Genomic DNA, 22,913 nt, shown 5'->3' on the forward strand with positions numbered 1-22,913 from the left:
AAAGAGGAGGGGTTACAGAAATTAACTGAGGCTTGAGGGACATAGCAATCAATTGCAGTGTATTGAAATGCATTTTGGTCTTGATTCAAATAACGTATTACAGAATTTTTTTTTTATTTAAAGATGACCGGTAAGGGGATCTTAACCCTTGACTTGGTGTTGTCAGCACCATGTTCTCCCAAGTGAGCTAACCGGCCATCCCTATATAGGGATCCAAACCCATGGCCTTGGTGTTATCAGTACCACACTCTCCCAAGTGAGCCACAGGCCAGCCCCTATAATACAGAATTTTTTGAGGCTCTCAAGGAAACTTGAAATTTACCAGTAGTTGATGTTATTAAGAAATTACTATGATAATAGTATTTTAATTATGACTTTTAAATATCCTTATCTTTTAAAGATACATATTGAAATATTTACAGAGGAAATGATGTCTAAGTTCATGATTTTAAAGGGGAGGGAAAGGGTTGAGGGTATAGGTGATATAATATTGGCATAAGATGGTGATAGTTGAAGCTGGATGATGGATTCACGGCATATTATAATATTAAAATTTTCCATAGAAGGTTTTTAAATGTAGACCAAAATATCCCTCTTTTTATTGATAAAGATGAATTTGGAGAGTGTGGCTTGAGTGTGCCATTCACAGGTTTCCTGCCGAGCCCCTGAATTAGGCAGATTTGGCCATCCCATCACAGGTTAGGCCTGAACAATCACAGGTCTCTTGGTGGACCCAGCCAGTTAGAATATCTCACAGTGATATTCAGCCTAGGATCCTGAGTTCAGTTCCTGTGCAATATGTGCCTGTGTCTATGCCCTTGAAGTCCCTCCAAGCTCAGTTGGCTGTCTTGCAAATGTGAGCTGGTGAGTACCAGGGAGATGAGGCCAAGAGGGTCGCCAGGCACAGATTCATCCTCACTCTAGGAAAAGAATGCAGGTTGTACGCCGTGTAAGGGAGGATGGGTGGAGGAGACCCGTAGTGTCATCTTTGTGCATTCAAGTGATAAATAGAAAATATTGATTAGAAGTGGATTTTATTGTATAAGAAGAAAAATACAAAGATTTGTCCAAAAAAAGTAGTAAAATCATCATCTTTAGAGAAATGTGTATCAGTCAGAGAGACCTCATGGAGAGAAAGAATAAAACATAAAAGCCAGCAGAACTGTGGAATATTTAGTCATCTTACCACAAAAGTGAGATGAGCCAAGAATACAAGGAAAACTTGGAAATAAATCAAAGGGTCCAGCGGAGGCTGGATTGTATAATCTTAATCTATGGTTGCCCTGGCAATGGGTCCTTCACCTCATGGTGATGGCATTATAATGAGATACTCCATGGCAATTAGTATCAGAGCTGTAGGTGAAGTGGTCCAGTTGACTCCGTCTTGGGAGAATGTCTGAGAAGGAGCTGGGTGGGATTTCAGGAGATAACAAACAAAATGAGGTCTGAAGGGAAGAATTTGAGAGATTTACTAAATAGCAGATTTAAACACGACACCCTGGTGTGCTGCTGGATATGGAGCTTCTCCTACTGACTTGGAGGTCGGTGCAGATAATAAACCATCTAGTGAGATGTCTTAATATTCCATTAATGTCATTGCTCTCTGAAAGCAACCTGAACCAGGAAAAGGAGGAAGCCCATTCTCCGAGTGACTGAGTGCTGGTTTGGGTTAGAAACAACTGTCATTGCCTGCTATTCTGATCAACCTCCCTACCCCAGGAGATAAGGCCAGACAAGAAAAGATGTCAACAACTTGGCCACAAATAGGGTGTAAGCTGATTTCCATGGGGACCGTAATAACAAAACTCAGTTTTCCACTCTGGGCTGGAACACAAACACTAACAATGTGGACTGATCGAGAATGAGCACATTCTGTTGCTGTTTTTATTGACTGGTTCTCTACTTCGGTTTTCAGGTCTATGAAACAGTTGGACACAGTGGTACCACTTTGCTAGCAGAAGTGTTTCTGCCTATTCCTGAGACTACTGTTGTCACTGGAAGGGCTCCCATTGAAGAAGTGGAGTTTAGCAGCAACCAGCATGTGACACTGGACCACGAGGGAGTTGGAAGTGGTATGGAAAGCTAGCTATCCTCAATGGCTCATGGTTTTACTGTCAGATTTGAATATGTTTTTTTTCCACTTCTCATATAAACAGATAGTTATAAAATTGCCTAGAAATTCAATTAAACAGTGATGATATTCAAAAGTCATTTTTTATATACTGTTGTTGGCCATGTAAATGCATATAACTTCGCAACTATAAAGTAGTTTGGCAGTGCAAATTAAAGACCTTTAAAATGCCCTTTGATGCTTTAATTCTGCTTCCAGGAATCTTTCCTAAGAAAATAATTTGAGACAAGGATGAAGCTTTGTGCATGAAAAATACATCACCTTTTTTTTCTTTGTGGCAGCTTTCCAATACAGGGATCAAACCCTGAACTTTGTGGTTATCAGCACCGTCCTCTAAACAACTGAGCCAACCAGCCAGTCCCACACTGTTATTTATAAGGCTGAAAAGTTTGAAATGACTTAAATAATTATAATAGGAAGGTTTTTCATTAATATTCTCTATTATCTCCTTCTACACTTCTGATTTGATATGTGCCGGACCTTCTTACTCTGTCCTCCATGTTTCTTTTCTTTAATATATTTGGTATCTTTTTCTTTCACTGCTACATTCTATGTAATTTCTTTAAATCTGTCTTCCAAATCATGAATTCACTGTTTTTCTGTGTCTAATTATTGGAACTCATCACTGTGTTTCTCCTTCCAATTATTGTATTTTTCAACTCTAAAAATTCTATTTAGTTCATTTCCAATTAGTCTGGTCAGTTATGACAGCTTTTTGTCCTTTCCTCAGATTCTCGCTCACTTTTTATTCATTCACTCATTCATCTCATTTAAACATTAAAAATGTTTTTTAATATTCTGTAACTGATCATTACACTACCTATCTCCTTATTGGTCTGTTTGTTGCTTCTTGTTCATGGTGGCTTGTTTCCTCATGTGTCTGGTGGTTTTTATTATGAGCCATCTGGAACTATCTGCACACATTCTTTGAGGCCCAAATCCAATCACCAGTCTAGAAGTCTGGAGACCTAGATTTTAGTTCCAGCTCTGACACTCACAGTCTGTGACCTAGTAGTCAAGTAATCACTTTGAATATAATCTCATTCATAAAATGGATCTAACAATACCTCCTTTAATGTCTTCTAGGGTTATTGTGAAGATCAAAATGGGTTGTTTGATATGAAGGAAAGATTTCTGAAAAACGCAAAGATGCTCTTACAGTATAATAGTGCTATTGTTTATGTTAATAATAGTAACTGGAAATCCAGACTATAAAGTTACTATATTTAGTGCTCGAAAATCTTTTCTTCCTTTAGATGATTAACATACTGCCTAGAGAGTTAGGGTTAGGGTTAATTTCCAGTTGGTGGAAACCAGATCAGTGAGGCTTTCCTGTAGCCACAGTAGCTCAGTAATAGCTAACATTTGTCGTGTACTCACTGTTCGCCAGGCACTAAGTGCTTTGCAAGTATTAACTCGTTTAAAGTCATGTTCCTCCCTCCTACCTTAGGGTTCTTGCCCTTGTTGTTTCTTCTGCTGGGAATGTTCTTTCCCAAAATATCTACATATCTCACTTCCTCACTTTCTCCAACCATTTACTCAAACATCACCTTTGCCAAGGCTTCCATGGCCTCCTCTCCTCCCAAAGCACAAATTTTCTATATGTACCTTCCCTAATTTGTTTCTCCTTAGTATTTACTATTCTGTAGCATACTAAATATTTCTCTTAATTTATCTTAGTTATCATCTCTACTGCCTGTTCAGATATAAATTCCATGAGAACATTACTGTCATCTCCAGCGTCTGCAATAGTGCCTGGCATGAAATAAGAGTGCAAATAAGTGTCTATTGAATAAATGAATGAATGAATGAATGAATGTCTTTACAATTTGACAGGGATGCTATTATTATCCCTAATTTACACATAGTGAAAGCTCAGAAGAGTTAATGTGTGCAAGGCCACACAACGGTGAAATGACAGAGCCAGAATATGCACACAGGTGTCCCCCTCTAGGGTATATCCTGGTGACTTCTGACTCTGCTGTCAGAGATAGAGCCAAGAGGCTGATTCTGAGCATCATCACCTGAAGAACCTCAGTGACGTTGGCTTGAATTATGTGTTCCATCCTGCCACCCCACCCACACCAAGTTCCACTTGTCTACTACCTGCTTTTTTGCCAGGACTGGGCTCAATTCTTCTTTCTAAACAACATCCTGTTTAATCTGGTGTTTCCCTAGGAGTGCCCTTCTCATTTGAAGCTGATGGCAGTAATCAACTGATTCTAATGACCTCGGGAAAAGTGTCCCACAGAGTGGCATGGGCCATTGGAGAAAACGGGATACCTTTAATTCCCCCATTGTCGCAGCAGAACATTGGATTTCGAAGGTAATGTGTGGCTAGAATAGATTGATGAGCAATGCCAGTGTTAGCATTAACGATATCCAAGGCAGGAAAAGCTTGCAATACCATATTCTTTCCTCTCATTGTCAGGTGCCAGGGTTCAGAGGTTTTTATTATTCTTAAGGTAAAAGTTAAGATATTAATAACCAATAATGGGTGTTTATTAGTATCAGATAAAGTGAGAAGCACTTCACCTTATTTCATTATCATAACTCTGGGGGGTATTCTTTTACCCATTTTACAGATGGGGAGGTGCAGAACATATAGTTGTATGTATTTGGCCCCCCGAAAAGCTTTGTTGCTAATAATGATTGGTGTAGAACCTTCGGATTACATAGAAGTCCCTGTTCTCCGGTCCCCTTCCTTTATTGCTAGATCCTTAGGTCTCTACTCAGAACAGAAGAAAGGGACTCGGGGCCTCATCAGTTTTCCCCTAGGCTGCCCCTTCTCTGGTTGATGCTGGTTCAGGCAGTCCAGATTGTGGGAGCCTGTGGTCTGGGTTCAAGTCTTCCTCTGTCATTTCCCAATAGATGTGTCTTGAGTCAATCATTTCACCATTCCAGACCTCAGCTGCTCCATCTCTAAAATAAAAGGATTTATCCTGGCCATCGAGAAGACTCTTTCCGAGTCACAGATTGTCATTTTCAACATATAGGAAAACAGAACAGGCTTCTTTTGTTTCCTTGATGGCTTCCCCATCCCCATACCGACTGCCCGTACCCACGTGGTCACAACCTGGAGGAGATGCTGCTCTGTGCTTTCTAATCAGGAGTCCCTTCTAGTGGAGGCTTGCCAATGCCTTTGAGTGGACAATCATTCTGCACCCATTTCACTTGGGTTTAGTGCTAGAGAAACCTCCTGGGGATTTAGGCGTCAGGAGAGAAGAGGTAAAACACAACGTGAGTAATAAGATATGCAGGACTCTTAATGAAGCCCCAACTCGGTCATGCTGACCACCTTGGTCTCCTTTGAATTCCATGTGTCCAAAGTTGGTGCTTAAGTCTGTTAAGTGTTCCCCCCCCCCGTTGTTTTCTCCTCAGCTACAAGTAATCCCCAGTGGCCTGGGTGTGAGAATTTGGGGGCTTCCTGCACTAGATGTAGAGGCTCCTCTTCAATGGCTGGGATTCAGGGATTGGGGGGCATTTTAATGCATGGGGCAGAGGTGTAGGAATGGGTCACGTTGCATTTTTTCCATTTGTATTTCTTTATTGCCCTTATAACATATTTAATAGTAATCATCAAGTAAAGAAAAATGTCAAAGTCCTTCCTTACGATAAGATTTTTCTCTCATGGGGGATAATAGTTTCCTTAAGCAATGCTGACCCTGGGGTTTTGTAGTCCTGATGCAGTCTTCTCTGTTCTAAAGTCAGTCTCATGGAATCAACTGTTTTTTGTTTTGATTTGTTTTGTTTTCAGTGCTCTGAAGAGAGCAGATGCCATCTCATCTATTGGCACATCGGGACTGACAGACATGAAGAAGTTGGCCAAGTGGGCAGCAGAGTCCAAGCTCGACCCGAATGACCCCAACAATGCTCCTTTGATGCAGCTGATCTCGGTAACATGGCAAGAGGCACACATGCTGTTTCTTGACTTGGTGTGATGATAGAAATGGTTCGGCCCATTACACACTTTCTTTTACACTGTGTTCTCCTATGCAATACTGTTTGAGAACATGAGTGCTGGGCTGAACAGGTTTAAATTCCAGCTCTGCTGCTTACCTGGCTGTGGGACCAAGGCAAGCGCTCAGTGCTTCTGAGCCCTGTGTTGCCTTCATAGTGTGGTCATGAGGAAATGAGCTGCTACATATTAACACTTAGCTGGGTGCAGGATCTGTATGCAATCAGTACCAGCTGTTATTGTTGTTACGCTTACCTCTATCCTCTGTAAAACCTCTAAGGAAAGGTTGTCTTTTCCCCATTCTATAGTAAGGAAACTAAGTTCAGAGACTCAGAGTTACTGGCTCAAGGTCACACAGTGAGTGAGTTGATCTGACTTCAGGGCTCTTGTACTTTCCATCCCACCTGCAAGTACTGATGGGGCATTTTAAGAATCTCTGTTTTGTTTGTTTTCTTGTTTGATGATTGGGCTTTCATTTAAGTATTTACCAGATAAATTGCTTGCAGCTACTGTAACATTCAAAATTCTTTCTTCACTGAATTTATAAATAAAATGGAACATTAGCTAGCAAATTATTTTTCTTGGTAGCAAACACAATTGGTTTTACTGCCAGCTTCCAAGTTCAAATGAAAACATAATAAACAAGTAGATGATCCAGAGGGTAGCCATAGCAACACATTCTGGGATCATGGTTATTCATATGAGTTCATCAGTGGAATAATTATAACTGGTATGAAAATTTTCATTTTGCTTCTAGTCTAAGTTGCAAAACAAGCTTTGGTTTATTCTGACTTTTGTCTTTATGAACTCGCCTTCTAACATGATACTTCCTAATGTGGATAATAAAAATAGGAGGAAGAATAGGCCACATTACCTAAAGTGTAATCTACTCCATGTAAAGCTTTCAGATCACATTTTGACTGCTGTCTTTAAATCAGCAGCAGTACAGTACACATATCACGCTCATCATTTTCCTTTGAACTATTTGTCTCCCATAGAAGAGAAAAACACAGGGTTGCCTTCCTGACCAGGATTTTCACAGCAGGGTCACGTTTCCCGTGCAAGGCCCCAGCAAATCTCTGCTCACTGGCTCTCTCTCTGCCCAGGTTTATCACAGCTGACAAAGCACCAGGCCGAGGGACAGACAGCACCTGGGTAGAGTGCAGCTTACACTTTACTGGTGCCAGTGTGGAGCCTGGCTTGCCCGATCCATCCCTGGCTCACTTTTCTCAATGACCAAGGCTGCAAGGTGCTGTTCAGAACCAGGAAAGCATGGCCATGAAGCCAAATGACACTGACCAGCTGACTCTGGGGCCTTATCTATGTACGTGCATGAAGACATTAAGAAGTCATACATATATTGAATTTTATATACACTGTGTATACGAGTAATCTTATTACTAGTAGGCACCTAGTAATACACTGAGGTCTGATATAGGTCTCTCCTTTTTCAGGAGAGATTTGAATAATAACACTTTTAGGGAAGCATGCACAACAAAAATGACACATAATTTTTATCTTTTTGTAAAAATGATTTGTGGTACTTTCTATAGCTACTAAGTAAATATAATAGCATCTGCCTTATTACTATTATATTTTAATGTATTTTGCCTTTTAAGTCTCTCAAGCTGAAAGTGTTCAACATTCCCAAAAGCACAGTGCTGGGTTTCTTTGGATGAAATCTGCTTCTCATCTGGAGTTTTGCATTTTCTGTTTTTTATAGGTTGCTACCAGTGGTGAATCCTACGTCCCTGATTTCTTTAGACTGGAACAGCTGCAACAGGAATTTAACTTTGTTCCAGATGAGGAATTAAATAGATCCAAACGATTCAGGCTTCTTTGTCTTAGAAGCCAAGAGGTGCCAGAATTCCGAAATTATAAGCAAATTCCAGTATATGACCGAGAAATTATGGAAAAGGTATTCCAGGTAAGAGATTCCCTGAGAGGGGCTAATAAAATAATAAAATATCTTGTGTGCCATTTGGTATACTATTAAATATGTATTTTGTTGTTGTTGTAATGTTCTCAGTAGCAACGTAGGTTTCTGTTTAGTAGCACTTTTATACATAACCTTTCCCTTATTTTTCTTGAATTCAACATTTAAATCTCTTTGCCTTGATATAATGACATATAAACTAACGCATATCCAGGATTCTGAGTCAGTTGGTTGAACCTCCTACAGTTAGAACTGTAGGGTTGAAAAATATCTTAGAATTAATTGGTTAACTTTTCCTGCTCTAGTCAAAAATTCAATTCTGTTTCAACGTAATAAGTATTTACTAAGCAGCATGTTCAAGGCACAATGGTACAGCCCGACACGGAAAACTAGATGGGAAGGGTGTGAGCAGCCTTGGGGTGGGTGGGGCAGGAAGGAAATCGGGACAGGCTGGACGTCCGTCCTAGACAAGAGCAACAGAAGAAGCAAAGGCTCAGAGGAGGGCAGATTGCAGAGGGTGGGCATGAGGGCAGAGGAGCCTTCGAGGAATTCAGTTAGTACCACCCACCCCAAAGCTATTCAAATCCTTCCCATCTAGTTTTCCTTCTAGTGCTTTACTACTATCCCTTGTACACGGTGCTTAGTTAATACTTATTACATTAAAAATGAGTTAATGGAGAGCCATTAAAAATTAGTACCATTATAATTTTTCATGCAGAAATAGTTCTTGGAGAACCAATAGTTATTTGGTTCTTCTTTGTATTAGTTTGGACTCGTGATCATAAGGGATAAATACCCAATTTTGAACTACCTCAGACACCAAGGGGAGTTTACTGGATGATGAAATCTCAAAATAGAGTTAAATATCTAGAGACTTGTGAATGACAAGGATGCATCCGCGCCTTAAGTGCACCCTGATTGGGGCCCCGTGTGCTGCCAGGGTCCTTCTCCATCCAGTCTGGGCTGCTTGAGTGTGGTGGCTTCATTCTCCCCCTTGGCAGACAGGTTTTGTCTCTTGGCCACATGGTCACCAGCATCACCCATGTTCACATCTAGTAACTTCAATCAACAGAGAGAGATGTGTCCTCTTGTCTCAAGTTCAAAAATCTTGGGGAAAAGCTCTGAGTCACCAAGCCTGGATTAGTTAGGCGCCATCACTGGACATTTAACTGTGACCAGAGAGAGGGCTTAAAGGAGAACAGGGCAGTTCCCTAGGGCACACACAGTTTTATTGTCAGAAAGAGAGAGAGGCCTAAGCAGACAAAATCAAAAGCATTCATTACCCTCCTCCAAGTAGATGACCCAAGTCAACTGCAGCCACATCTCATGTGATAGTGGTACTGTTTTAACTGAAGCTTTTCAGTATTTTTGTCAGTGCTTTACTTAAAACAGAAAAGGCAAAACTTAAGCAGGGGCTTTGGTAAGCTGCTTGGATAAGCTTAGCATCTTGAATTATGATGACTTTCTCTGTTATGTTCTGTGGTGTTTATTTCTTCCTGCATGAACGTTTTAACTTGTAACTATTGTACAAAATTCTCTTCTACTAGTAAGGGAGTTCAACCAACTGATTCAGAGGCCTAGTTATTGCATCAAAGATCAATTCTGAATGAAAAGTTAGGAAAAGGTGGAAGAAACATTTAGAGCCATAATTTATGACTCAAACCACATGTAATAAATAATTCCTTAATCTCAAAAAGAGCATCAGAGAGTACCTTAAAATTATAAAATTATTGCCTCCTTTTGATTTTAGGACTATGAGAAACGATTACGAGACAGAAATGTAATTGAAACCAAGGACCACATAGATACCCATAGGGCCGTAGTAGCCAAGTACCTCCAGCAGGTAAGAAAAATCATTTAAAACAGCCATCATGGGGGGAAAAGAGCCAGCATCCTAAGATGGGAAATTCTCTACTCTTATAAAAATCTGTGTGATCTTATGCAAGCCACTTAACCTCTTTAGATTAATTTTCTCATAAATACAAATATTTAATTTATAACTATCTCCACCTTTTGAATATATGGAGCCACTGGGATATGTCCCTGTCTATCATCAGTGGTTATTTTAAATGGAATATGAATACAAAGGACTCAATTTCTAAGTCTATTTTTTCTAATATTTGAATGTTTGCATTTGGCTGTTACATTGCATTACATTGATTACCCTTGCGATCAGAAAAAAACAAGTTTTAAACCACATACTAACTGCCCTTTTGCACTGGAAAACTAAAAATTGAAGTTGAAACATTCTTTTTTTGTCATTTTCCAGTCCATTTTTTTCCTTTCCTTCTCTCTTTTCTTTCTTTCCTTCCTTCCTTCAATAAACTTGTAAGGAATGCTACAGTTACTACAGCGCATTATTCCTATCCAATTTATCTACCCTGGGGCTGATATAAATATAAAAGAAAAAAAATTTAAGACATTTAAGAGGTCATTTATTGTAAATTAGGAAGCGAATCATTCTGGATAGGGGAAGAACTTAAGAATCAGCTCTGAATTGTGTGTGCTTCAAGACTGGTTCTTTTTTTTTTGTAATTGTTAATTTATGCAGCAAAATTTTACTATCTCATTTGCTGGGACCTTTCCAGGTCCTAAGACTATAGCAGTGAACAAAACAGAAAACCGCTTGCTTTTAGAGAGCTTACAGTCTAGTGCAGGAAGCTCGAGGATTTACAGCAAGAGGAGACCAGCGCTACAAAGTAACAGCAGGGCAAGGGGCGGGGACGCTGAGGTGACTGTTAGGGCAAAGACCTGAAGGATGGTAGGGAGTGAACTATGAAGTATAAATAATCAGAACATTTTAAATAAAGCTGATTTATTTCACCAGGTTAGAGAATCGGTGATAAATCGTTTCCTCATTGCAAAACACCATTTTCTTCTTGCTGATTTGGTAGTAGAAGAAGAAGTTCCCAATATCAGGTAAAAATAATCGAACAAAGCCATTATTATTACTTCTTATAAAAATTTTTTATTTGTATTCTATTATATAAAAGGTGTCATATAAGATTTTTAAAATCATTGTATGGTATGCATTTGGGCCCAGAAGAATTCTGGAAACCTGGTTAAAACGAATTAATGCCTAATGGTGACAATAGTGGGGGGATTTCTGTTAGGACAAGCCTCCTGGAGCCTGTCCCATTGCATTCCAGTAGAGCTCGTCTCACCTCCCACTACTTCCAAATCAACTTCACTAGGCTTTGCCCTTTTCTTATTCTAGTTAATTAAACCCAAGAGCATTTCCCTCCTGCTTTCCTAATCTCCCAATGCCAGGCTTCCCCTTACCCTCCCATCACACAGCAGTGGAGGGGCTGAGACCTCATCCACTGAGGTTCTGGGGTAGCAGGGAGAGGCCTGGCTCTAGCACCCAAACTGGGGGGCAGAGAGCTGGTGTGTGTTTGGTGAGAGCCTAGGGCAGCAGGGAAAAATGGATACTCACATGAACTGGGGAATTGCCTGTATTTGCAATTGGCTCCCTATTATCTAGAATAATCCTCATCTGGCCTCAACTACAGATGAATGCATAAGGGATGTAAGATAATGTCCTATATTGGTGGTCTTGTGTGGTCCATAAACTTCATGGCCTTTTCTGTGATTAAATGTCTTGGTCTCCCAAAAAGGTTCTTTCCTATGCATGTACTTCCTCCCCACCATCCAGTGGAGGAGATGAAAACTTGTGCTATGCACGGAAACTTTTCTCTTTGGCTTTCCCTCCATCCTTGTACAGAAGAGAAGCTATGCTCACATCAATTCATGCAAAACCTCTCTCTGTTCCAGACCCACAGTCTAGTCATTGAATATTTTCAGTCATGAAAATTACATTTAGAATAGATGATGACTTTTCATGCTGTTTTTCCTTTTCTTTTTTTTTTCTTTTTTTTTCTGCTTTACTTTCTGCATTAAGTTCTGAAGGCTCAGGGTATGTTCCTTCTTCTTTTAATTTCAGTTTGTTCTTGGCTTTAAACTAAGATGTTTTTATGTTTAATGGTCCCAGCCAACATGGTGCCCCCATGCTGACTGCTATAGAGGCATCCAGGTCTCACAAAAGGGGTCACCTCTGGGGGAGAGAGGAAGCATTGATAATGGAACAAATTTGTCACGTTAGAACCTCTGGCAAAGTTGTGTCTTTGAGGGGCTTCCAAGGGTGGGTTAGGTAGGTGTCCTGGCAGATGATTAAGAACATGTGCTAGGTAGCCCTGAGTGTGAGTGACCTGAGTTTGACCCTAGCTCCCCCTCCTACCACTAAGGAGCCTTCAGCAAATCATAGCACCTCTCAGAGCTTCCAGTTTCTTCATCTGAAAAGTGGGGTAAATATTAAACTTGGAAGGATTAGAAATATTGTACGTAAGGCACCTAGCATACCTCTTGATACATAGAAGGTGCTTATGAATGGTAGCTATTCTGTGCAAGACCCTGGAAAACAAACAAGAACAAAAGCCCCTGGAAACCCCTCAGGATTATTTACAGGAGCCATCAGTAATACCTAGACAGGAGATGCAGGGCCCTCGCCCTCAGCTGGTGGTGCCTCTTGCACAGAGGGGCTCCAGTCAAGAGGCTGCTTAACCAGCTCCGATACTCAGCAGCGAAGTGGAGAACCATGAGTGTGGCAGCCTGCGGCCAGCTCTGCACAGCCGGCTTTGTTCTGCGGCTGTTTGGCATAGTTATTAATGTCAGCTTCCAGATACAAAGTAGCATCTGGGTTTCTGTTTGGTCTCTGGGCTAGAATTTGTTTGCTCCGTGGATCTTTCTCCCATGATTCACTGACTCTTCTGCTTTCATCTTCCAGGAAGTGTTAGTTGCACAGAACGGTAGAAATGAAAGAAGGATCCTCCTGCTCCTCCCCCACCCCCTTCCTCCTGCCTCCACCTCCTCCTCTTCCTCCAGCATAATCACTGGCATTATAATCATTGTCATCATCCCAAAAGTTACCATTATAAGGCATCTACTAAGTGCTAGACCAGGGCTAGGGTGCTTTGTACACACCTCCGCACTTAATCCTCTCAACAACCCCAAAAGGTAGGTATTGCTATCCCCATTTTACAGATGATGAAACAGAGACTTAAAGAGGTGAAATAATTTGCCCAAGGGCAAAAAGTGGAGCCAGGATTCACACTCAGTTCTCTCTAACTCCAGACAGTAAGATATGCCAGGAACTACCTGAGATGGCTCTGTACACTGACTGTCGTGTGAATGGAGCAGGCTGGTAGGTGCTGGAGGGCTCAGAAGAGGGAGTGTCCCTTCCCACTGATGTGACCAGGTCTCTGGGTTAGGGGGAGCCTCTGGCCCTGAGGGACGGGTAAAACTGCAGCCACCTAGGCAGACGAGGAAGACTGAGGGAGGCATCCCAGTGAGGGGTTGGCACTAGCCAAGGTGAAGGGGAGCAGAGCACAGGGCATGTTCAAGGGCCTGGTGGGGAAGCAAGGGAGAGACCAAGGCAGGAAACGCAGGCGGGGCCAGAACATGGCTTTTCTTCCTCTGATAAGTAGCAGCTAAAATAAACTTGAACAATCTATGCAGTAGGATCTCCCCCATTTAGGAAAATTTCTGGACTTTTTCTGTCCTCCTTAAAAGGATAGTTTTTTCGGGGCTTATGAGAGACTTTGGGGCAGAGTTTGGGAAGTTGTCTCACAATTTTTCAGACTATTCTTTTCCTTAGAGTCTAATCCTGTTCTGTAATCATTAGCATTTTGGGCCTAAGCCTTTTCAAGCTGGCAGAACAAAAGCGACCACTGAGGCCAAGGAGAAAAGGTCGGAAGAAGGTGACAGCCCAAAATCTGTCTGATGGAGACATAAAGCTGCTGGTGAATATTATCCGGGCTTATGACATTCCAGTGAGGAAGCCAATAGCAAGGTGAGACCCTCTGACCAGCCCTGGAATGGAATGTGCAGGGTCCCTGTCAAGTCAATCACTTCTTCATAGCACAGTTACTCTTGTTCTGAACACAGTTATTGTTCAGCAGGGACCTGGAGGGTTCTTGCTGGAGCCAAGGCCCTGTTGTTTGCAGGTAACAGAGCCAATTTAGGCTAAAGAGGGGGGTTACTGGGAACAGTTCATAGAACTCAAGGACAAGAGGTACAGTTGAACTACATCATAGACTGCAGGGATTGAGATGTTCTCCTGAGGCCCCACTGTCTCTCTCCATGCTTCCCTCTGAGTTTGCTTCGTTTTTCTCCATGTGATGGAAGTGGTCTGTGCAGCCAGGGTACCACCAACTAAGTGTCATCTTCTCAGGAGAGAATCTGAAGCTGCTAACATGGGTCAGTGTTGAAACAGTCTAATCACCTACAGTCAGAGAGGCGGGGTCAGAAGGACCAGCCCTGAAGGTAGGAACAGTTCTCAGAGATGTAGTGTGAGCTGGGCAGGATACGCAAAAGGTGTCTGTCCTAGGTTCTGAAATGCGTGTGTCGTGAGGATAAGAACGTGACTTCACTTTTATCTGTTCAGCGAAATGAGTTATGTCTACCATGGTTTACTAACTGGGGCAACAGGGAGCCCTCAACCACAGGTGAGTCTGAGTTTCTAATGCCCTCAGAGAACAGAGATGGAAGGACCAAGAATTGAAACTTTTTTTTGCTGGTGCCCTGACTGGTGTAATGGGAGGAAGTAGAGTTTATTGTGCATGTTCCAAGCACCATGCTAGGCACATCCACATATATTATTTCACTTAATGCTTACTATTACTATCTCCAATTTACAAAAGAGAAAGTGGAAGTGAAGAGAGTGAAAGTGGCTTGGCCAGGGTCATCTCATCACTTATCCCATTCTATAGAAGAGCCTTTTCCAGCCTTTGGCATCTTCTTTCCTCCTAGATTCTTCTCATTTACTTTATTTCCCCCTCCCTCCTTCCTCTCACACCATGATTTTGACTCACTTTTCTTCCTGACCTATTACAGAATATCCTGTCCTCACCAACTATTCCCAGTGCTTTGCTACTTATAAATGTACATGTAAGTCCTTGAATCTGTGCCATATGCCATTGATTTCTTGAACCCATAGCCCTTTCACCCTCATTGCTTCAAAGCCCAGTTGTGGGTGAAAAGCTGTATAAATACAGGTGTTTCTTTTACTTTTGTTCTCTGTAGAATATTTTCAGGTGTTAAACTATTTCATTCAAATAATTCAGGGAAGGACAGTTGATCCTATGTGCCACACATTTCAATGGAAACACATCAAGACAGCTCAGACTTTTCCATTAATCCTGCCCAAATCTTCACCCTATACCCTTGCATCCAACTAAACTGGATTTTCCACCTCCTTCTCTGTGCTTCTGCAGCCTGTGCCCATCCCTCTAACCTAACATGGACCTCACTTTATTGAGATTATTTGCTTATGTGTCTGCCTTGCAGTCTAGTGTGAGATGAAGTGTCCTATTCATCTTTGCAGACCCAGAGTCTAACAGGGGTGTAAAATATAGTATGTACTAAACAAATGTCTGTTTAATAATGCAATTAATGGTTTTCAAAAGAGAAAAGAGTTTTCTCTGGTAGCTGTTGTGTTCAGTGTTCCACTTATATTGTCTCATAGTTTGTCTAAAACCTTAGCGGCGAAAAGGTGACAATCCAGTAGAAAGAGACAATTTATACTTTGCCAGTAGTGAACACAAAATACTTGGCAAACCATAAAGTTCAGTACAAATGTGCGAGTCTGTTGCTAGGATGAAGGGGAAGATATCTGGAAGAGGCTCGCTGGAGACGAGCTTCATTTGTTCCTTTACAAACAGCAGCTCAGAAGAGAGAAGGGCATAAGACCCACTGATCCTAACTCAAGCTAGGAATCCCTGCTTTCCCCTTCCCCAGTGAGGCTGGGCAGGCCCAGAGAGAGATGCCTGGCCTGGAATGTGTGGGCAGAGTCACTGGGGAGTGCAGGTTCAAAGAAAATACAGAAGGAGAGAACTGGGACTGGATAGAGCAGAGCAGACTGGTCAGGAAGCTCAGGATCCAGCTGCCTGAAAGGGACCGAGATTCTCATTTATGGGGGAAAAGGGGGGGTCCCCACTTAGGCATCCCTTGGGAAGGGAGGAGAGAGAAGGAGACTTTTTTCTTTACTCTCAGCCAGACATGCAGGCCTGGAAATGGAAGTTGGGGAAAGCTCAAGCACTCAGTAGGTGACTGGAGAGGACCACAGCATACTAAAAGCTCTCTGAAATGTCAACAACTTAGGAAGAATGACTGTCCCCACAGCCACCTGGGCCATACATCTTTGGAGAAACCATTTTCTCAGTATAGAATTAAACTTTCCCTACCCTTTGTTTCTTTCATACATTTTCCCTCCTAGCAAACTCCAGCAGCCCTCGAGGTCTTCAAGAACTTTCAGCGAAAAGCATGCTGCTTCCCCAAGCACACACAGCCCAACCCATAGTGCTGACTACCCTCTTGGCCAGGTGAGAGACCCAGATGCTGGATTTCAGCTTTGAATCTTGCATCTCATGCTTTTAAGAACAGCCTATACACTACAAGGGCAGTCTTTCCACTTCAGTTTCTTTGGAAATACTCTACTTAGTAAGCATAGTCTAGCTCTGCTGAGAACAGAATAGTTCAACTAACCACTACAGACTCAGGACTTGTTCTCAATTTTAAGGTTTTAGTACGTCCTTTTGTAGAAGTCTCTTTTCAACGAACAATCTGCCACACAACTACAGCTGAAGGACCAAACCCCAGCTGGAATGAAGAACTTGAACTTCCATTTAGGTAAGTACATTTTCCTCTTTAAAGTACTATAGAACATTCTGAAGAGATGTGAAGGACACAAAGGCTCAGCGAAAGCTAAGGCGAAAGGTTTCATAGCCCATGAGCTAGAACAAGACCCAGGTGTCCTGACACCAAATCCCAGTTTTTCTCTTGTACCACAGCTGACTCCTTTCAAGAATAAAAATGGAAAAATTTCCAATTTTTGCAACTCAGGTTCATCATTGGGACACTCTACTCCCCTCCAGGCTCTGGCTTCTCATGGCTCAGTTTCTCTTTCCCCTGACCCAACTGCCCCTACGCTGCTTTTCCTTTCTTCCTCATGTCTCATCCTTAAGTGAATTTGAAAATCTCTTATTCCCCAAAATTAAACTTTCTCCCTCACCAGATATAAATACGCATTTCAGGGGGCCGAGCCCGTGGCGCACTCGGTAGCGTGCTGCGCTGGGAGCGCGGCGACGCTCCCGCCGCGGGTTCGGATCCTATATAGGAATGACCAGTGCACTCACTGGCTGAGTGCCGGTCACGAAAAAACGACAAAAAAAAAAAAAAAAAACCAAAAAATAAAAATAAAAATAAATAAATAAATAAATACGCATTTCAGAACTTTGGTCAAAGAATTTTAGATATTTAAAAGACTCATTATTTCAGTACTTGTAGCAATCTTTTTTTAAAAATAATTGATTATACATATTTTGGGGGCTCAACATTGACATATGTTGACCAAATCAATATTACTAGCACATATATATTGTTACAAATTGTACTTATTCTTTATGCCCTTGTCCAATCTCTCCCCATCCCCCTATCCTTCCCCCCTCCCTGCTTCCCCCCTAATTACCCTAGATTTCTTCTCTCCTTCTGAAAGAGTAATGGTTACTCTGTTGATTTGTTGCCTAGAAGATCTGTCCAATGCTGAGAGGTGTGCTCAGGTCTCCCAATATTATTGTAGAGCAGATGCTTCTTCTTTCAATCTGGAATGAGCTTTGTGGAAAGAGATGTTCTCTTCTTTACTTTGGCCTCTGCTGGTGACTCTTCTTGTGTCAATGCACTCCAGTGGCTGGCAGACCATCTGTATGGTGGTTGTGGTATCTAGCCACTTTTGTGGCAGCTATGGTTATTGTGGTGGCTGTGGTGGGCCACCCACGTGGAGGTGATGTTTTGGGCATGCTCCTTACCTAGTTGGCAGTGGTGATGGCGGTGTGCCTGGTTGTGGGAGGGGGTCTGGTCCTCAGCTCCATGCCTCCAGACCCTGGGTGGGCCCCATGGCACTGGCGGTGTGCCTGGCTGTGTGCAGAGGGTCCAGTCCCCAGATCCATGCCTCAGGACCCCAGGCAGGCCCCATGGCACTGGCAGTGTGCCTGGTTGTTCCCCCTTTCTGGGTTAGTAGCCCAGAGGACTTTCAGTCCTTCTAGGTGTTATAGTATTCTTTAGTGAAATAAGACCTTTGCTAGTTAATATCAAACTTTATCTCTGGTTGTGGGTACTCCGTTTTTTCTTTCAGTTCTGTGTTGGATGATTTTCTGTTCCCACCACTTAAACTCTGCACTGGAAGTGATTTGTTGTCCTTTGCTTACTTCTAATGTGGGGGAACTTCCTGTGGGGACCAGCACTTGAGCTCTGTGGTTGAGCTAAATTGCTGCTTTGCTGTTGATTCCCTGAGGAAGGCTTTTTGTGCAGCTTAGGTTTTAATGGTTGATTTTATAGGACTTCCGGGTTTAGTGAAATCCAATGCACCTGGATTGTGTAGAAACACTGGTCTGGGCCTGAGTCTTTTCATCAAACTGCACCCCATGCAATTCTATATTCCTGACCAGTCTCCTCTGAGTGGTCCTACATTGATTGGGGGGGCGGATCAACTGTCCTTGCTGTGTCCCACTGTTCTCCTGGTGGGACCATCTCCTCACTGCTTGTGCTGCAAACACTTCCCATAGGACAGGTACCATGCTCTGGTCCCTTGCAATGACTGACCAGCCTCTGAGTGGCTCCTTTTTTTTCAGTTGTTATGGCTCTTTGCTCCTATGTGGGCCCATAGGAACCTTATTAGTGGTCTTGCTGGCCCGGGGGCCACCAAGTTCCCCTTTTCCCCTGCCACCTCCATGCAACTTCATCTGAAGGGCACAGCTGAGGCTTTTGCCAGCTCCTGCTCCATGCACTCAGCAGCTCCAGCCTGGAAGCAGCCAGGGCTCAAAATGGTCAGAGAGGTTTTTTCTTTCTCTCATCGTGGATTCTCTGGCCTTCATGCACTCCATGGGTCTCTCCTCCTCTTCCCCTGAGCTCTGGCGGCCCCAGCTTGTCTGTCATTGCTTTTTAATAGTTGTAAATTAGTTGACTTGTGGGAGAGAGTGATGCTGGGGACCATCTATTTCACCATCTTGACTGGAAATCCAGTACTTGTAGCAATCTTAGAGGTAGCCCAGTCCAACCCTTTCCTTTATGGAGGAGATACTAAAATCCAAAGAGGGATGGCAACTTACTTAAAGCCACATAGTAAACTGCAGACAGAGTGAGAGTTAGAACTAGTTAAGTCAGAAGAGAGGGACAGATAGCATTATTATACATGGAGCAACTGAAAAGATCCAGAAAACTTAGAGGCAAATGCTCGACAAAATACACACAGTACCTGTTCTCCAGCCATGATGTGGAAAGGCCTTGACTGGCCTCATGGCAGGTTACGTTCAGGAAATGAACCTCACCCCTCTATTACTTTACCTATATATGGGGAAAGTGAGTGGGAGGCAGAGACCCTTCACCCAGCCTCAGAACAATAAGAGGTTTATGACCAGAGAATGGTCTTGCTGGAGAAATACCTTCTGGAGCCCAGTTGCTTAGGAAGTTTGTATACTAGCTCCAGTGTCAGCTGGCGACCTTGTAGCCCATCCACTAAGCCGGCTTAGGCCTGGAAGCTTACCACGGGGATGTGGGGAACAGTGAGACTCAGCAGGACAAGGCAGCAGAAGGTTTGTCTCTGCACAGTCTCCAGTCTAGTGCTCTTTTCATTCGCGTGCAGGAATTATATCATTGAAATGAAAGCACTGCTTTTAATCCCCACATTTACACTTGCATTGGGGTATTTTTCAAATGTTGACATTTGAGTGCTCATAATTTCATTTTGCCTGTTTTCATGGTCCCTGGCCATGTGTTATCTTGCAGGGCCCCTAACGGGGATTACAGCACCGCCAGTTTGCAGTCAGTGAAAGATGACATATTCATTAACATTTTTGATGAAGTACTGTACGATGTCTTAGAGGTAAGTTATCAGTTTTAAGGAAGACATCTGTACTCAATGTGATATCTTCTACCCCCTATATAAGTCCCAAACACATTTTCCATCTTTCCTGTGTTGAAATGTTTGAAACTTGACATGTATAATGGGAAAGCGGGGTGGGGAGAAGAGAACTTGCTTTTTTATTTTCAGTCAAGTATCTGCTCTGTGCCAGGAATTGTAGTAGTGCTTTACATGTGTTGTCTTATTTAATTCTAAAATAATCTTATAAAGTAGATTGTTAAACCTCAGTTTATTGAAGAAAAAACTTAGGTTCAGAGATGTTAAATGACTTTTCCAGGGTCACAAAGCTATTAAGTATCTGAACCAGAATTCAATTAGGTCTAACCTAAGTCTAAACTAATATATGCTTTCAGCTAAAATCCTGCTGCTGCCAAATTAATTCAGTGTCTGAAGTTCTTAAATGGTTATTACTTTCCACCTCTCCTTTAGGATGACCGTGAAAGAGGAAGTGGAATCCATACCCGCATTGAGAGATACTGGTTGGGATGTGTGAAAATTCCTTTTAGCACGATATATTTCCAAGCAAGGGTAAGCATCTAAGGGTAAGAATTCCATGGCAATAAGGAGCTTCTCTATCCATTTTTTCCTGTTAAAACTTACTTTGAGGGGATAGACCCTCAGCACTGAGAGAATACATTTGCAAAGCCCTTGGAAAGATAAAACCCACTATGTAAAGCCACTGATCTTCCATTACATCTGCATGACTTGTTAAACATCTATGTTCCTTAGAATTAGTAGTTAATGTATGAGTGCTTGAATCTGAGAATTTTTTAAACATTTAAATAGAAGTTAAGAAAAAGGTAAGATGAAGTGGAAACCTGTCAAAATGACAAAAGTGGGACTACAATGCCTGAAAGTTCCTTGAAGAAAACAATCAGGACAGTTGACAGCCCATTTAATCAAGTGTATCCTATTAATATTTCTACACATCTTCACTATTTAAAGCATAAATAATGGTTAGCAGAGCCTTCCTCAACAAAGACACCCTGCTTCAGAGTTAATGATGTAGCTTAAGGGGATCAATTACACTGACAACATTTGAATGACCAGTAGCTCTAATCTGAGACAGTTAAAGATTCTGAAATTGCTTTAACATCTCAGTTAAATCCATGGCAATGACAAGCTTTGAGCCACTATACTGACCACATAGAGCAAATGCTGCCTGGAGCACAGAATCCCCAGCAAGACCGAGACCAAAACTCAAGTCAGAGAGGCTTGGTTTGGTTGGAATCTTGAGGATCTACTGGAATTGCAGTCCTCTCCAGGCAAAAGGGACAGTCTACAGATTATGCTGCAGTCATGTGCTTGCCAAAAGAATGTACATTTTTCTTTGAAAAGATTTTAAATGAAAAAAAAAAATGTAAGCGCATGTCATTTTGCAAATCAAACTTCCCGTGATATTTGCCATTGCTGAATTTCACATTTGGAAGGGTACTCAGAAGTAATTACTACAAACTCCTTGATAAATGAATTTCTTTTACTATATTGTGGTAATGTCCATGCTCTATTTGAGTGCCTCTAGAATACACTCACAGGAAAGTCACTACCTGATGAAGCAGTTTGTTCCTTTTCCAATAGATGTTACAAAGTTCTTCCTTGAACTGTGCCATAATCTATGTACTGCCCTGTAATTCCTATTCTTAGGTCCTGGTTTAGTTCTCTGTGGCTACACGTAACAAGTAGAATCCTGATTCAGTAATAATAATAGTAAAAACTCTATTTATTGGGCATATATGACATACTATTAGTAGGTAGTTTATGGCACTTCAGTTAAACTTTACAGCAACACAATTGGCATCTTTATCCCCATTATACAGATGAAGAAGCAGAAGCCTAGAGAGGTTAAGCAACTTACTCAAATCACAAAGCTTCCAGAGTTGGATCCAACTTTTACTAACTTCCAATATGCTAACATTGCTTTTCCCTGGGGAGTGAGATTGGTAAAAGGAGAGAGGACTATTCAAATTTTTAGTTTAAATGTTTTAATACATCTTTTAAAAATGACTTTATTACTTTTGTCATTTTAAAAGTTTTGCATGGCTCCAAAGCCCACGCTCCTAAATGTACCCACAGGAAACAACTGGCAATGCCTGGAGACATTTTTGGTTGTCACACTAGTGGGGGCTTCTACTGGCAATTAGTGTGCAGAGGCTGGGGATGCTGCTAAACATCCCACCATGCATAGGACAGCCCCCACAGCAAAGAATAATCTGGGCCCAAATATCAGCAATGCCCAGGTTGCCAAACCCTTGCAAATCCTACACTTCAAATACTTGAAGATCATTCACATTCCCTCCTTCCTGAGTCATCTATATATTTTACAGAATAAATGTACTCAGTTATTTCAGCTGTACTTTTTATGTCATCATTTTTACACCCTTCTTTTCCCTGTACTCATCTGACTGGGCACAGGCTTTTTGATGAACTCTGTCAATGTAAGGAGAAAAATAAATAATTGCTTACTTAATTTATCCCTAGAAGGCATATTCACTGAAAGCTTAAGTTCTTTCTCTGTTTCTCCTGAGACATGAATGCTATTAAGACCGAAACAAAAATTGGATTCTCTACAAATTTGTGAATTTCAAATTCTAGCCCTGAGTAGTTTTACAGTACTAGACAGTCTTTAATCAATTTATTGTTGCTTTGACTTTACAAAAGTAAAAAGGTTCTGCCATTTTGAACCTTTATGTAAGTCCTTTTTATATAAGTGGCTTGTCGTCCATTCAATTCATATTTATTAAGCACCTACTGTATATACAAAATACTGCTATATGCTAGAGAAGGGTGATATAAAAGGGGGTAAAATATAGATTCTGTTCTCAGAGAGAAATTATCTAGAAGAAAGTAACAAATAGGCATACAACTATTAAGTCAGGCAGAATGTGTTAATGTATCAAATGAAAGAAGCAAACTATAT

General features: G+C 41.7%; 1 protein-coding gene across 1 annotated transcript in view; it reads left to right on the forward strand.

Annotated features, from left to right (window-relative positions):
• CC2D2A (coiled-coil and C2 domain containing 2A) overlaps nt 1–22,913 on the forward strand; it is a 116,939-nt gene that overhangs the window by 71,120 nt on the left and 22,906 nt on the right. The window contains exons 17-27 of the mRNA XM_063108025.1: nt 1,916–2,072; nt 4,310–4,457; nt 5,889–6,027; nt 7,813–8,016; nt 9,776–9,868; nt 10,853–10,944; nt 13,706–13,873; nt 16,298–16,403; nt 16,601–16,710; nt 19,861–19,957; nt 20,426–20,524. Of these exons, the coding sequence (XP_062964095.1) occupies nt 1,916–2,072; nt 4,310–4,457; nt 5,889–6,027; nt 7,813–8,016; nt 9,776–9,868; nt 10,853–10,944; nt 13,706–13,873; nt 16,298–16,403; nt 16,601–16,710; nt 19,861–19,957; nt 20,426–20,524 (1,413 nt within the window). The remainder of the gene's footprint in view (nt 1–1,915; nt 2,073–4,309; nt 4,458–5,888; nt 6,028–7,812; nt 8,017–9,775; nt 9,869–10,852; nt 10,945–13,705; nt 13,874–16,297; nt 16,404–16,600; nt 16,711–19,860; nt 19,958–20,425; nt 20,525–22,913) is intronic.

Source organism: Cynocephalus volans, chromosome 9, assembly GCF_027409185.1.
Source record: "Cynocephalus volans isolate mCynVol1 chromosome 9, mCynVol1.pri, whole genome shotgun sequence".
Taxonomy (NCBI): Eukaryota; Metazoa; Chordata; class Mammalia; order Dermoptera; family Cynocephalidae; genus Cynocephalus; species Cynocephalus volans.